This window comes from Durio zibethinus, chromosome 25 (genome assembly GCF_047325235.1).
Source record: "Durio zibethinus cultivar Kanyao isolate XHJ-2024 chromosome 25, ASM4732523v1, whole genome shotgun sequence".
NCBI classification, from domain to species: domain Eukaryota; kingdom Viridiplantae; phylum Streptophyta; class Magnoliopsida; order Malvales; family Malvaceae; genus Durio; species Durio zibethinus.
The window spans coordinates 17,693,515-17,707,294 of NC_143186.1; the positions used below are offsets into that span (position 1 = coordinate 17,693,515).

Below are 13,780 nucleotides of genomic sequence, written 5' to 3' on the forward strand. Positions count from 1 at the left end.
CAAATAAATTTTTGTTATCCAAAAGCCTAATAAAATTGAACCTTTTGTATAGATTTTTTTTCATTCATGTTTATTTACTTTATTAATTATGTCATTCATATGCATATGTATAACATGAGCTCTATACCCGAGCTTCATCCCTTTAGGAGGGAGTAAAGTACCTATTGCTTTCGTGAGGTTTAAAGCCTCCATAGTGGCTAGCAAAATACGCTCACCCAAATTGAACCTTTTTCACTTGTAGCCTATAATGGGTGAGGATTATGGTACCTTACTAGTTTGTGACGGACAATGATATAGAGAGCAATTTGGGAATCTTTAGACTTTACCTTGAACTATATATAGTGAACCTTAGAAGTGCCTAACCCTAAGATAGAGCCATATCTACCCAATGATAGATATACTCTGAAACTAGGGCACAAAAAGGGTGTTTATCTAATCATTTTGATTGTCTGACGTTGAGCATCATTTTCATTATTATATGTAACATTATGCATTGTCATCACTTTCATTTCATCTATGAAACTAACCATGTTGTTTGTCTGATTTTGTGCATCTGTATTATTTTCATGATCATATTTTAACATAATTATTTGCATCCATTTCATATTAGATTTCATCCATAAAAATGTACATTTCATTCGTGCATTAACGTATCATACATAAAGTATAGCATAGCATTTTTAATCATAATTACGGTGCTAAAAAGTTTAAGGATAGCTCCACCAAGCAACCTCACTCACTAATACAATACAAGAGCTTGAGCCAGACAAATGGATTAAGAAAATTCCAATCGTATCAAGAGATTAAAAAAAGCTTAGGAGAAGTTAGAAGAAGAATTGAATAAGATTTAGAGGCTTTGAACAAGCTAAATAAGGGGAAGGCAATAGAAGAGAATGCTAGCCAACAAGAAGAGGATGACCTACTGTACCCTCTTGGTTTTGAGCCACATCAAGTCCAATCTGCACAAGGTCCACCACCACAGTGATTCACCTATACTGTAGGGTACACATATCCCAGAATACCATTAGCTTCAAATCAAAGATAGTACCAAAGTTATATAAATATTTTTTTTACTGAAAAGGCAGTAGAACCAATATCAGTCCCTAATTTGGATGATCCAAAAAAAAATAGAGGCCCAAAGAGAAAGGAGCCTGTAAAAACCTCAAAAGCTAAATAAAAGATAAACTTGTTAGAGGAAAGGTTGCAAGCAGTGGAGAGAGTCGGTTTGTATGGCTCAGTTGATGCTGCTGGATTTTGTTTAATCCCAGATATGGTTATTCTTCCAAAATTCAAGGTGTCAAAGTTTAAGAAGTATGATGGTATAAAATGTCCAAAACTCACATTACCATGTACTATAAAAAAATGGCTACCCATGCTAATAATGAAAAGCTATTAATGCATGTGTTCCAAGACAGCCTAACAAGCTATCTTGTAAGGTGGTATGTCTAATTGGACAGGATCCGTATTCGTTCTTAGAGCGATATGGCTCATGCTTTCATTAGTCAATACCAGCATATAATAGACTTGGCCCCTAATCATCTTTCTTTATAGAATATGAAGAAAAACCAACTGAATCATTCAAAAAATATGCCCAACGGTAGAGGGATATTGCTTCTTAAGTACAACCTTTTTTGACTGAAAAAGAAACCACCGTATTATTTGTCAGCACTTTGAAATCCTCATATTATGAAAATATGATAAGGAATGCCATAAAGAATTTCGTTGACATAGTGATCTCATGAGAAATCATTGAGAATGCCATTAAAAAATGGTAAACTGAAATGAGGAGAAACCAAGAAGGCACCCAAGAAGAAAGAGACTGAAGTTTAAGCTGTAGGCTTTGATAGACAGTTCAAGGGATATCAACCCTATCCACCCTAAGGTTACTCTCCATGCTATCTTGTTGTGAACAATGTTTCATGTTATCCATACCAACCAGCCTCACAACCACCTAATTCATCCATATACTAGCCCATTTTTATCCCCAAGCCCCCACATACAGTCTTAACATTCAAACTCCCGCAAGACTTCAAATTCATCTTGTTAACTTGGCAAATGGTTCACGAGAGCAATAGACTATTTGAGAAAAGCTCGTATTTGATCCAATCCCCATAACTTATATGGAGTTATACCGAGAGCTCTATAATAGCCACTTGATTGCCCCCAAGTCATGTGAAACCGCTCAAGCCACCTTATCCTAAGTGATATGATCCTACAGCTCACTGTGACTATCACTATAGAATTGCTAGCCATTTCACTAAAAATTGCATTACTCTAAAGCATAAGGTGCAACGGTTAATCAAGGATGGAATGGTAAGTTTTGATCAAAGAAGAGCAACAACACCTAATGTTAGTGTTAATCCATTACCTAATCACAATGTCAATGCTTTGAATGAGAATCAAGAATATGTTAATTCAAAAAGGCTTGAAGAGTCGCAATGAATCAAAGGGGTGAGATAAAAATCCTTCACTTGATTGCATAGGGGCATGATTTTAAATAAGGATATTAAAACTGGTTGAATGCTCTTATCATTCTAAGAGTTCTTTTAAAGTAATGTTAGGATTTCTTTCTTGCAATATGATTTCACCTGTTATCATTTTAATAAAGGCAAGTTAATGCATTTCATTACATTTTCTCTTTCACTCGACCATTATTCCATGCTCTGTTACCTTTCATAACTTTACATTCCCATTCTCAAATTTCAGATGATGAATATTTAGACAATGATAACAATAATTCTAGAATTTAATTTTGAGAACTCATCCACATTAATATGAGGAGATGATTTGAGCAAAAAAGCAAGCTGTTACCAGAGGTGAAATAGATATGTCTTAAAGATGTGCAATCTTTTATACAGGTTCATGAGCTTTGTTCAATAGATGATGTTCAAGAAAAGTATTCACAATTGAGATGAAAAATGACCATCTTTCTTTTACCATTCGAAAAACCATTTATTGCTACCCTTTTGATCCTATTATGATTTCTTTTTTTTGAAGAACCCCAACCAAGGATCACCTTTTACATTGGGGGGTAATTTTTGAAAAAAATATCACAAAAGGTCTTAAAGATGGAAAAAGAAAGAAAAGCAAAAGAAAAAATAAATGCCACACATGATTTGGGGTAAAATAATGAGAATATTTTGTGTGAGGAAAGAAAAAGTAGTGAAATGATGTGGGGGTAAAATGCCAAGTTACATCAAATGATCCTTTGGTCTTGAACTTTTTTAATACATGTTTTGAGCCTATTATATCCATTTCTTTTATGATCCCTCACCTTGACCTACATTACAACCTTGAAAAGTCTATTTGGATTAAGTGTGAATGCTCAACTTAAATGATCATATGTTGGACAAAGGCATGCTCATGATGAAACAATGGAATCATGCTACATTGCTCTAAAGTTTGATGTGTGGAAAGATATCAACAATGGATAAAAAATGAAAAAAAAAGAAAAAAAGATGATGAAAAAAGAAAAAATGAAAAAAATGGAGAAAAAAAAAAGAAAAAAAAAAGAAAAAAATGAGAAAATGAAAAAAAACGATTCAAATTGAAAACCTGAAAAGGTGATTTGGGTAGAAAAAGATCTAGGTCAAATGGTTCACATGGATGGAAGATCAAAGACATCTAAAGATCCTTAAAAAATTGGGGTAAAGTTCGCCAAGCTCAAAATGACTTCAACAGTATATGGAATGAGTTTTTGAAAAAAAATCCTAGATTAATGTTGAGAATTATCCAAATATTCATCGTTTGGACATACTATTCATCCCAATGACATGTATCCAATTTATTTCCTTTTCCATTTGTTTTGTACCAAAATAGATCTTCATTGATTATCTTTACCATAATTCACTTTGTGTTCTCTTATTATTGCATCCCTAGAATAAATCAAAAAAATGAGTACATTATATTTGTCAAGAATTGAAATGATGATGAATGAATGACAATGTGCATAAAAAAGTCTTGCATTCCTTTAAAGAGAAGTCTAAGATGAGGGTGGTAACAAAATGAAGAAATGATAGAAACCTAAAAGAGATGATTTAGAAGGACATATGATGTGACCAAATGGAGAATATGATGATGGATTGGATAATAAAATGAAGATGGGGCAAATCTTGAAAAATGGTATAATCAAGTGATGAATATGGACATTTATTGGTCGATATAACTTATGAGTTATTATTAAGTGATAAAAATGATATGGGGCAATAGACGAAACTGGTGCTGAGAAGCTTATGAATGATGACCAAGTGACAGATGATGAAATTTGTTTTGAAATGGCTAGTATTGAGAAGCTTATGAACGATGACCAAGTGACAAAACATGAAATTTATTTTGAAATGGTTAGTGCTGATAAGCCTAGCATGTAGGGTAATAGGTAAAATTTGTTGATGTTGAAAAACCATTGGATGGTGATCAAGTAATGGAAACAATGATGATCAATTGATGAAGCTTGTTCCAAAATGTTAAGAAGCTAAATAAAGGGAAAATGTGAGATGGTAGGGTCTTAAGGACCATATTCCACAATTATTTAAGATTTCATGACATTATTGACATTCGCATTACATGCAACATGTTGGCATCATTGCTTGAATAGTACATGCACATAATTTGATGAATTAAACTTTGTTTGGACATGCATGGCACTATGAGAATCTAGGTTGTTGCATTTACATCATTAAGAAGGCATTTGCATTTTTTATCATAACATTCATTCATGCAAATTTTTGAGTCACTTGAAAAAAAAATTGTGAATATTTTGATGAGAAATTTTGAAAACTCAAATGAGAATCTTTGAGTTTCAAAATGAGAATCTTTGAGGAGTGAAAACCCTAAAGTTCATCGAATGTGAATCTTCGAACAAATGAAAAGTTTTGAACTTTTGGATATGAATCTCCAAAATACAAAGCTTCAACTTTTTGGATATGAATTTCTAATGTCTTAAATGAGAACCTTTGAACTTAGATGTGAAACTCTAAGTTTTATTGCATGTGAGCCTTTGAACTCAAATGAGAAGCTTTGAATTTTTGGATGTGAATCTCCAAAATTCAAATGAAAAGCTTTAGGTTTCTGGATATGAATTTCAAGTTTGCCAAATGAGAACCTTTGAAAAGCCTTGAACTTTTGGATTTGAATCTTCAAAATTCAAATAAGGATCTTTAAATGTTGGATGCGAGTCTTGCAAGTTGTAAATGTAAATCTCAAGATATTACAAATTTGAATGAAACTGAAATTTTGAGAATCAAATTTCAGTAAATTCTTACGAAGTTGAAAGATTCTTGCGAATTTGAACCTCTGAATATTGAACTCAAATTATAAATCCTTGAGTTCCCATTACAAAATTCCTTCAGTCATGATCTATAACTCCTTTGGACATGATTGTTAAGGAGTAATTTATTTTTTAAAGTCGGGATTGCCTCTATTTAGAGGAGTAATTTACTTTTCAAAGTTGTGGTGCCTCTGTTTATAGGAGAAAGTTGTGGTGCCTCTGATTAGAGGAGCCATTTATTTTTTCAAAATCGTTGAGCCTATTATTAGAGGAGCTTTGTTTATGTTTCTCAAAGTCGTTAAGCCTCTGCTTAGAGGAGCTTTGATCAAAATTTTAACAAACAAAAAAAAATAATAAAAACAAAGAAAATGTCAAGTTGAGTCTTGAATGGGTGTTTACGTCTTTGCACAATTCCTGCTTCGTAAAAAATGTGCAAAGAGGGACAGCTGTAGACACCCTATTTAGTCCGGACCCAAGCCTATTAGGTTTGGTCTAATAGGGTTTGGGTCTAAGCCCATTGGACTCGATTTATGATCCAACTAGCAGGACCAATTAACTTTTATTTTTATTTTTTTTAGTTGATTTATCTGTTTTATTAGATTTATCATTAGTTTAACAAGATTTAGTGATAAAAAATATAAAAAATTATATCTTTGGTCCTAAATTGGAGGTTGTAGAGTTCCTATAGGTTTTAATATGAGGTAAGATAAGTCTTAAATTTTTGATAACCCAGTCGAATGAGGGCTTTAATCTGATTAGAAATTCTTCTGATATGGTCCTATAAACAGCAATAAAGCAACAAAACAAAAAGGGGGAGAAACACAGAAAATAAAAGCAACAAGCTAAAACCCAAGAAAGAAAAGTGGAACTGAAAATTGGAAAAATGTCTCCTCTTTCCAAAGTTCTCATGGTTGTGGAGAAGCCTAGCATCACTCTCTCCATTGCTTCAGTACTCTCTCATGGCCAAATGACGAGAAAGAAGGGCAGTACAAATGTCCATGAGTTCAACGGGCCTTTTCTTGGCTTTCATTCTCATTTCAAAGTGACTTTAGTTATTGGACATGTATTAAGTGTAGATTTTCCAGCTTCTTATCAAGACTGGAATGCCACTAATCCTCTAGACCTATTTCAAGCATCAGTTATCAAGACAGAATCAAACCTAAAGGCCCATATTTCTAGACATTTAAGTCAAGAGGCTTGTGGTTGTCATCATTTGGTATTATGGTTGGATTGTGATCATGAAGGAGAAAACATTTGTTTTGAAGTCATTGAGTTTACAAGATTTCATGTGAATGAGGCAAAGAAAAGGGTTTATCGTGCTAGGTTTTCTTCTGTGACCGAGAAAGACATCTTGAAGGCTATGGACAATCTAGTGGAACCGAACAGACATGAGGCATTGGCTGTGGATGCTCGGCAAGAGATAGATTTAAAAGTTGGTGTTGCATTTATCCGATTTCAAACTAGTTATTTTCAAAAAAAATATGGGAATCTTGACTCCAAGGTTATCTCATTGGTTTTTTCATCTCTTTCCTAGCATTTTGTAGTTCATTATGCATTTTTCATTGGGGTTTTCATGCATCCTTTCTTTCTGTTGCATTTATTTGCATAATTATGATATCCTCACCAAGGATATGGGAAGTTTGTGCAATTCTCATATGCTTATACCAGGAGTCTAGGTTACATTGTAGTTCTGTTGGCAATAATATTCTACTGACATCGAAATTCATTGTTGCACTAGGTTTGTACCCTTGCTAGTTTGATAACTTAATTAACTACACAGTCTCTGAGTGGTAAGGTACGGTATGTCATTCCTATGTTCTCATATCCCCTTCTTATATGTTGTGTGTTTAATTTTTCTTTCAGCTCTCACCTATGTTTATTTGACCATTAATTAACAATTGTTGCTTTAATATGCTTCATCATCAAAAACATCTATTTTAAACTCAAGCTTGATTGATTTACCATATCATATGCCATGCATGCTAGCATGTCATTTTTGGTGGTGTTTTTACCTTTGCTTATTCACAATTTTGTTTTTTGGATATTGATCTAGTGAGCTTCATCTCTAGGTTTCTCTTTTTAACCAACTATATGAAAGTTTAGGGCTTTACTTGTCTGTCGACATAATTTTATGCTTTTAGTCTTACCTTTTACTTTTAGCCTAGGCAATGTTGATTTTTTGCTCTTAATTCATTCTCATTCTCTAGAGTTATTCTGACTATTTCATAAAAATGATTTTGTTTATTTTTAGCTTGGGCGTAACTATTTAATCTGCTAATTAATTGCTTATTTCAGCTATGGACCATGTTAAACCCCTACACTTGGGTTTTGTGTGCAGCGATATTTGCAAATTAATACTTTTAAGCCCGAAAAGTTTTGGGCATTACATCCCTATATTATTCAGAATGGTTATAAGCTTCATCTAGGATGGAAACGTCAAAAGTTGTTTGACTTAGATGTTGTAACAATGTTCCAAAAGTTGGTGACAGAGGATGGAATTCTTGAAGTAATTGATGTATCAGAAAAATAGGAAAGCAAAGGTCGACCTTCTGGTATCAACACAGTGAATCTTTTGAAGGTTGCTTCAAGTGCATTAGGTTTTGGACCTCAGACGGCCATGCAAATTGCTGAACACTTATATACATAAGGTTTCATAAGCTATCCACGAACCAAAAGTACAACATATCCTTCATCGTTTGATTTCAAAAGCACACTTAAGGTAATAGAAAGCAATCCACTATAGAGTGACTATGTCCAAAGACTACTTGCTGAAGGTTATCATAAACCATGCTCAGGAACATATGCTGGCGATCATCCTCCTATAACTCCAATGCGACCAGCAACCGAGGATATTCTTGGAAGCGATGCTTGGAGATTGTATTAGTATGTCTGTCAACATTTTATAGGAACTATGTCTCCTGATTGCAAATACGTGAGCAACAGCAACAGGGGAACGAAAATAGAACAGAGAGATCAAAAAGGAATCACAGAAAAAAAAATCTAAAGATCAGAAACATGCAAGAAAATTCATAGTGAAATAGAGAAATTGGCATAGCTTGTGTTTAGAGCAGCAACATGCAGTAGACCATCGTGTAGAGTCACCAGCTGGTGGGAAAAAGCAAGGAAAAAAGTGCCCTGACTGTAAGTCTAAGAAAGAGAGAAGCAAACGAGAAAGAGAAAAAACAAACAGTTTAGGGAAAGTTGAAAGTATCAATTTCCCTTGAAAAAATTTTTCAAATGCTTTAAGGAAAAGTTGAAAGTATCAATTTTCCTTAAAAATAAGTTTTCAAAAAAGGTTTTTTTTTTTAGGAAAAGTTGAAAGTATCAATTTTCCTCGAAATTAAAGTTTCTAAAAAATATTTTCGAGGAAAAGTTGAAAGTATCAATTTTCCCTGTACAAAAGTAATCAATTTTTTTTCTTTCTATTTTCTTGAATTTTCTTTAATGTTAAATAATCCGACGATAGAGTCTCTGCAAGTAAAACAGTAGTTTCTTGCATACTCTTGAGGTAAGAGAATTTTCTTAATTTTCTGCTAAAAGTATTAGAGTCAATTGAGAATAATTTTCAATAACTAATTACTTGGTAAATTTTTAAGGCTTATTGGATAACACAAAATTAAGCTGATACCATCTTTTGATGGGTGTTGTGAGGGTGCTATAACCTTCCTCACACGTAATCGAACTCCCGAACCCTGTTCTGGTTAGTAGACCCGAACCTATTCTTTTAGGAACCCTTAAACTTAAGTGTTCCCTGAAAGAATAGATTCCTTAAGTGGCCAATCGCACCTAGATAAATATGATTGGTGGTGACTCATTCAAGTCAATGTTTAGCAATAGATCTCCGGATCTAGACATTATGACACCATCTGCCATATTAGCAAGCTACTTTATCACATGATGTCAATTAGTTTTATTTCTCATATGATTACAATAAAATTCAGAACGAAATGTAAGTTTTTCAAAAATCTTGATACTAAAATATAGAAGGGAGAAGTAGAAATATCTGCAGAACCAATTAATTGCAGTTGGGAGAAGCAAAAGTTGGCATCAAAGTTGATAAGTCTTTTTTTTCTTTTTTTTATATGCAAAATTATCAGATAGTTTTATGCTAATTATAATGCTTCTATGCTTGATTTCTATTTGATTAAATCTATTTTCTACCTAAATATGCTAATTATTCAAAACATAAGTAAAATGAAAGATTGAGGAGAATAAATTGAAAATACAATTTAAAATTGAAGAGCTAAAAGTGGAAGTCAAATTGGATGCAAAAAGCTAGACAAAAACTTGAAGAAAACAAGGCAGCAGTGGCGTCAGTTGTGGACCGTTTTTGGCGTTAATTCTTGCAAGACTTGAAGCTGTTAAATGAGCTGAATTGAAGCTAAACTTAAGCTTCATTGGATGATATTTGAATGCTCATTTTATAGGCTGAAATCGGAAGCAAAAACTGGAGCAAGCACCCAAGGCAGTCACGGTTTATAGCGCTGGGCAGTGTGCCTTTTACTTGGCTTTAAAGTTGCACATTTTAGTTTTGTTTGAACTAGCTGGTTGTGCATGAGCTACATGGGAAGGAAAAGGATGAATTCTAGACCTTTGAAGAAGCCTTGAAGAGGTGGAGAAGCTGCCAAAACCATAAGCCAATCCAAAGCCATGCTCTTAGAATGTCCAAGCTGAGAGCAATTTCTGTGCGCACGAGTGAGCTGCATCAAAAAACATGTGCTGCCAAAAGTCACAGTTTTGGGAGGATTTGTTGCGTTGAGTTTTCAGAGGTGGCTTTAAATTATTTGATTAAAATTTAATTTTCGATCATTTCTAATATAAAAAAATGATAAAAAAGAACAAGATAAATACATGATGTTTTTTGTGTGATCAATTGTCGTCCATGAGACGGGCAATTACTAAAGCTTTAATGATTTTATGGTTACTGAAGTTTTTTGTTTTGGTAAAAAGAATCAAAGAAAAAATGTAGGGACAAAATTCTATAAAATTGAAACATCTTGACAATATTAAATATTGCATCGATACCAATTACTAAAAAAGATTAAAAAAAAAATTAAACATGTATAAAACCACATAAACGTGCAATACATTTTAATATTAAAAAGTGAAATTACACTGGCAATAAATTATTTTATCTCATATATAACACCAAAAGATTTCAATTCTTGGCAGCCCGGACAATTTTGTTCTTTTAGTTTCTTATTTATTTATTCTATCTGTAAATTCTTGGATCTTCAAAGTGGGATTGGATCAATGAGCAATGAAGTGATTCCGCACTTGACAACATTTCCAACGTGTGTGTACCCATCTCCATCCTTGTAGAGGAAATCCATCACCCTTGCAAGGTTGAGAATTCGTGTGAGGATAGGCATTGGGACCCAAGGTGTCGGCCTAAGTACCAACTCCTGGTTTATATCCTTCCAAGCATTCTCAATTTGCTTGTTCAACTCACTGCATGCATTTTCTTCTGAAACTCCATGCTGCTTCATGTAGCATTCAACGGCCGATGCAACATGCCCTCTCTCCTGCTCAAACTGCATAATCATAATATTTCTAAATAAATATATGGGAAAATTAATTCTTATAATACTTTGCACCAATAAGAAGCTTTAATTTCTCACAATTCTATTTGATTGTCGTTGATAAAATGCATGATTTTATTCTTATTCATTAGTTATGATAGAAAATGCGTTATACTAATTTTCATATTAAGCAATGTCAAGAAAAGTAAAAAATAAATAATACGTAGTCAATTAATTATGTGATTTGTCAATAAAGTGTTAAAACTTTTAATTTTATTAATTAAAATTTTATTTTTGATCATTTCAAATATAAAAAATGATATAAAAGAAAAAGATAGATACATGATGCACCTTGTGTGAACCAATATCATCCATGAGACGGGCAATTACTGAAGAAGCTTTAATGATTTTAGGGTTGCTAGATGCCCAATCAAATATCTCTTTTGTCACAATGTCTCCCATTCCAACAAAAGATGTGATAGCAAACATGATGTAGCCAGCAGATACTAATCCATTTATCATGTATTCCTCCACCGATGGTACGTAGTTTTCATGGTACCATTTGGCCTCAACAAAATACGATTGCGATAATTGTTTCATCTGAGAAATGAAAAGGCCAAGGAATCTATATTATTATCAGCTTGTGGTCCAAATAATTTTTCATGTAAGATTCTCTTCTTTATTTTTTTTTGTCATTTTAAACGATATTTTTTGGGCAAACGAGAGGGAAGTGTGTGGTGGTCTTTTACTGTTTATATTTAGTTTCACCTTTGAATTGAACGAATTTATCTCATGAAAACTGTAAATGAGAAAGTGGTTTAGTCTGAATTTACTTCTTCTTTCGCATACTGGACAGGGTATAATTTTCCTTGCTTTGTCATCACTTCTTCCATTTCTTCATAAACATCTAAGAGGGCCTTGTAGAAGATTTTCATGTATGTTGGGAGTTGATCTATACAGTCGGTATCCCACCTGGAATACAAATTATGGATTAATAAAATCCAAAATTCAACCAAATTCTACTATATAGTCCATAATTTGAAGATATAAATTGCTTAATTACCTCTCAATTGCGTTTGTAAGGAGTTCAAGTTCTTCAAATGTGCCATGTACATCATATATGTCATCCATAGCTGACGCCATGGCTATTGTTTTTGTCAATATCTCTCTAGCAAGGGAGTATTGAGGCTCAAAGTATACTCCCAATATCCAAAAATAACCTTCAACCAATCTATCCCGTGCAAATGGCAGTTTTCCAGGAAAATCTAAATCTTTATACCACCTGAAATAAAACAATTAGCCCAAGTATTACATACTGTTCGGTTCTCGGAAGTTGTTTAGGCTCGAAATCTGATTGTTCGGCATTCTACCAACAGCTTACATGGCTGTTGACAACAATTTCATATAGAAGCATTAAGAAGTAATTACCTAGAGATCTTGCTTAGCTCTTCGTTGTGCAAATTTTGTAATAAGTTGAAATCCAACTTCGCAAAATTTAGTAACGTTTTGTCATGTGAACCATCTTCTTGATATATAGAAATGTATCGCCTAGCCTCTAGCCTTGGCAAGCTTTTGCGGATGGGTCGTTTTCGGGCATGGGAGACTAGTGCTGAAAGGGGATATTCAATGCTACTACTTTCTGCCAAATCTAGATGAGTGGTGGTGAAAGCAAGTGCTTCTTCTAGTACATGTTCTCCATGCACACATAAATGTGCAGCTTCATATAATTCTAGCAAGCCTTTCACGTCACTTGTTAAGGACATCTTGAAGTGTCCTTCATCATCTTTGAACTTGTTGAATGTTTCTGCTTAATCAAGGAAGGTATATTAAACATTCACCAAAGTTTGACATAGTAGTACTATATACATACATATATATATTATATGGAATTTCTCCATTGTGGAAGTGCATAATAGGAGATATTGGACTTACCACATTGAACATTAAATCCATTCTCTCTAAGTAATCGAAATTGAAGAGATGTAGCCTCGAGACTTTTGTCATCTTTGTACTCATGGTCATCGTTAATATTTTGCAATGCATCCTGTATCTCTCTTTCGAAATGGTAACTCACATCTAAGCGTTTGATTATGTCAATTAAATGCAATTTGTGAGATGAATCATCTGTATGTACCATAAGCATCGTCCTTACTTCTTGCTTCAATTCTTCGTATTGTAGTTGAGTTGTAGCATTGATATTCTGCAGAATTGTTTGTAGGAAAAAAATTCGTAAATATAATGTTAAGGAGGCAAACATTTTGTTTTGCACACGTTCTTGCTCATATCGAATACACGCATGCATGCATGAATCAATACGTGCAAACTAGAGGGGGAATTGGGGAATTCACCATCTAAATTATTTACCATTTTACAAGGACTTGAAAGGAAAAGATCCCCCCAGATGCTACGATGAAAATTGGCAGAGCGACGATTCTTGATGGACTTGGAATCATGAGCTGAAGCTGGAAGTGATGAAGAAAGTGGAGAAGACATCTCTCGAGCTAAGTAATTATGTTGGAAACACTATAAAATGAGATGATCTTGTAATACGGATTTTTTTTGCCTTGTGGTCTTAGCGATCGAATTTGGTGTGAGCCTAACTGCTCCCATGTTGTTGTATTTATAGATGTTTGCCAGCATTGAAATGTTAAGTAAGCTCTTAACTTGAAAAAAAAAAAAAATTATAAATATTAAAATTTGAATTTCAAATTTAATATCATGTGATTATATAAATACATTGAATTGAGCTCCAGACCTAAAATTCAAATTTTCAATCAACACTCTATTAAAATTCAAAGAATACAAAACCCATTTAATACCCAAAAAATTTCTTAATAAAATGAGGTGTTGACAACAACGGTCAAACAATGAATGTCACGTGTGAGGCTCCAAGTCCCTTTCATATAAGAGAGTGATGGGTGTTTTTCATTCATGAACTTCTTAAAACAATTTTGGGTGGTACATTTAGGAAAAAAAAAAAACAAAATTTCTG

At 33.5% G+C, this 13,780-nt stretch overlaps 1 protein-coding gene and 1 pseudogene across 2 annotated transcripts; one reads left to right on the forward strand and one right to left on the reverse strand.

Annotated features, from left to right (window-relative positions):
* The first annotated feature begins 6,135 nt into the window (after positions 1-6,135).
* On the forward strand, positions 6,136-8,443 carry LOC111276469 (DNA topoisomerase 3-beta-like; annotated as a pseudogene).
* A 1,885-nt stretch (positions 8,444-10,328) lies between these two features.
* Positions 10,329-13,383, reverse strand: LOC111276468 ((+)-delta-cadinene synthase isozyme A-like). Of its 2 annotated transcripts, none has more exons than XM_089754259.1 (7): positions 13,153-13,383; positions 12,721-12,988; positions 12,217-12,592; positions 11,852-12,070; positions 11,622-11,760; positions 11,131-11,388; positions 10,329-10,800 (listed from the first exon to the last, which is right to left on the reverse strand). In XM_089754259.1, the coding sequence occupies exons 1-7, from the start codon at positions 13,279-13,281 to the stop codon at positions 10,501-10,503; spliced, it is 1,689 nt and encodes a 562-aa protein (XP_089610385.1). In that variant the 5' UTR covers positions 13,282-13,383; the 3' UTR covers positions 10,329-10,500. The 2 variants fall into 2 exon arrangements, with proteins under 2 accessions (XP_089610385.1, XP_022717945.1); XM_022862210.2 differs by having other exon boundaries at positions 11,140-11,388; positions 13,153-13,379.
* Between the last annotated feature and the right edge of the window lie 397 nt (positions 13,384-13,780).

Excerpts from the sequence above, each read along its gene's own strand:
- LOC111276468 (XM_089754259.1), bottom strand. The coding sequence starts at position 13,281 with ATGTCTTCTCCACTTTCTTCATCACTTCCAGCTTCAGCTCATGATTCC. Across the intron at positions 12,989-13,152 it reads TTTCAAGTCCTTGTAAAATG|AATATCAATGCTACAACTCA; the intron begins GTAAATAATTTA and ends ACAATTCTGCAG. Across the intron at positions 12,593-12,720 it reads TGGATTTAATGTTCAATGTG|AAACATTCAACAAGTTCAAA; the intron begins GTAAGTCCAATA and ends TTGATTAAGCAG.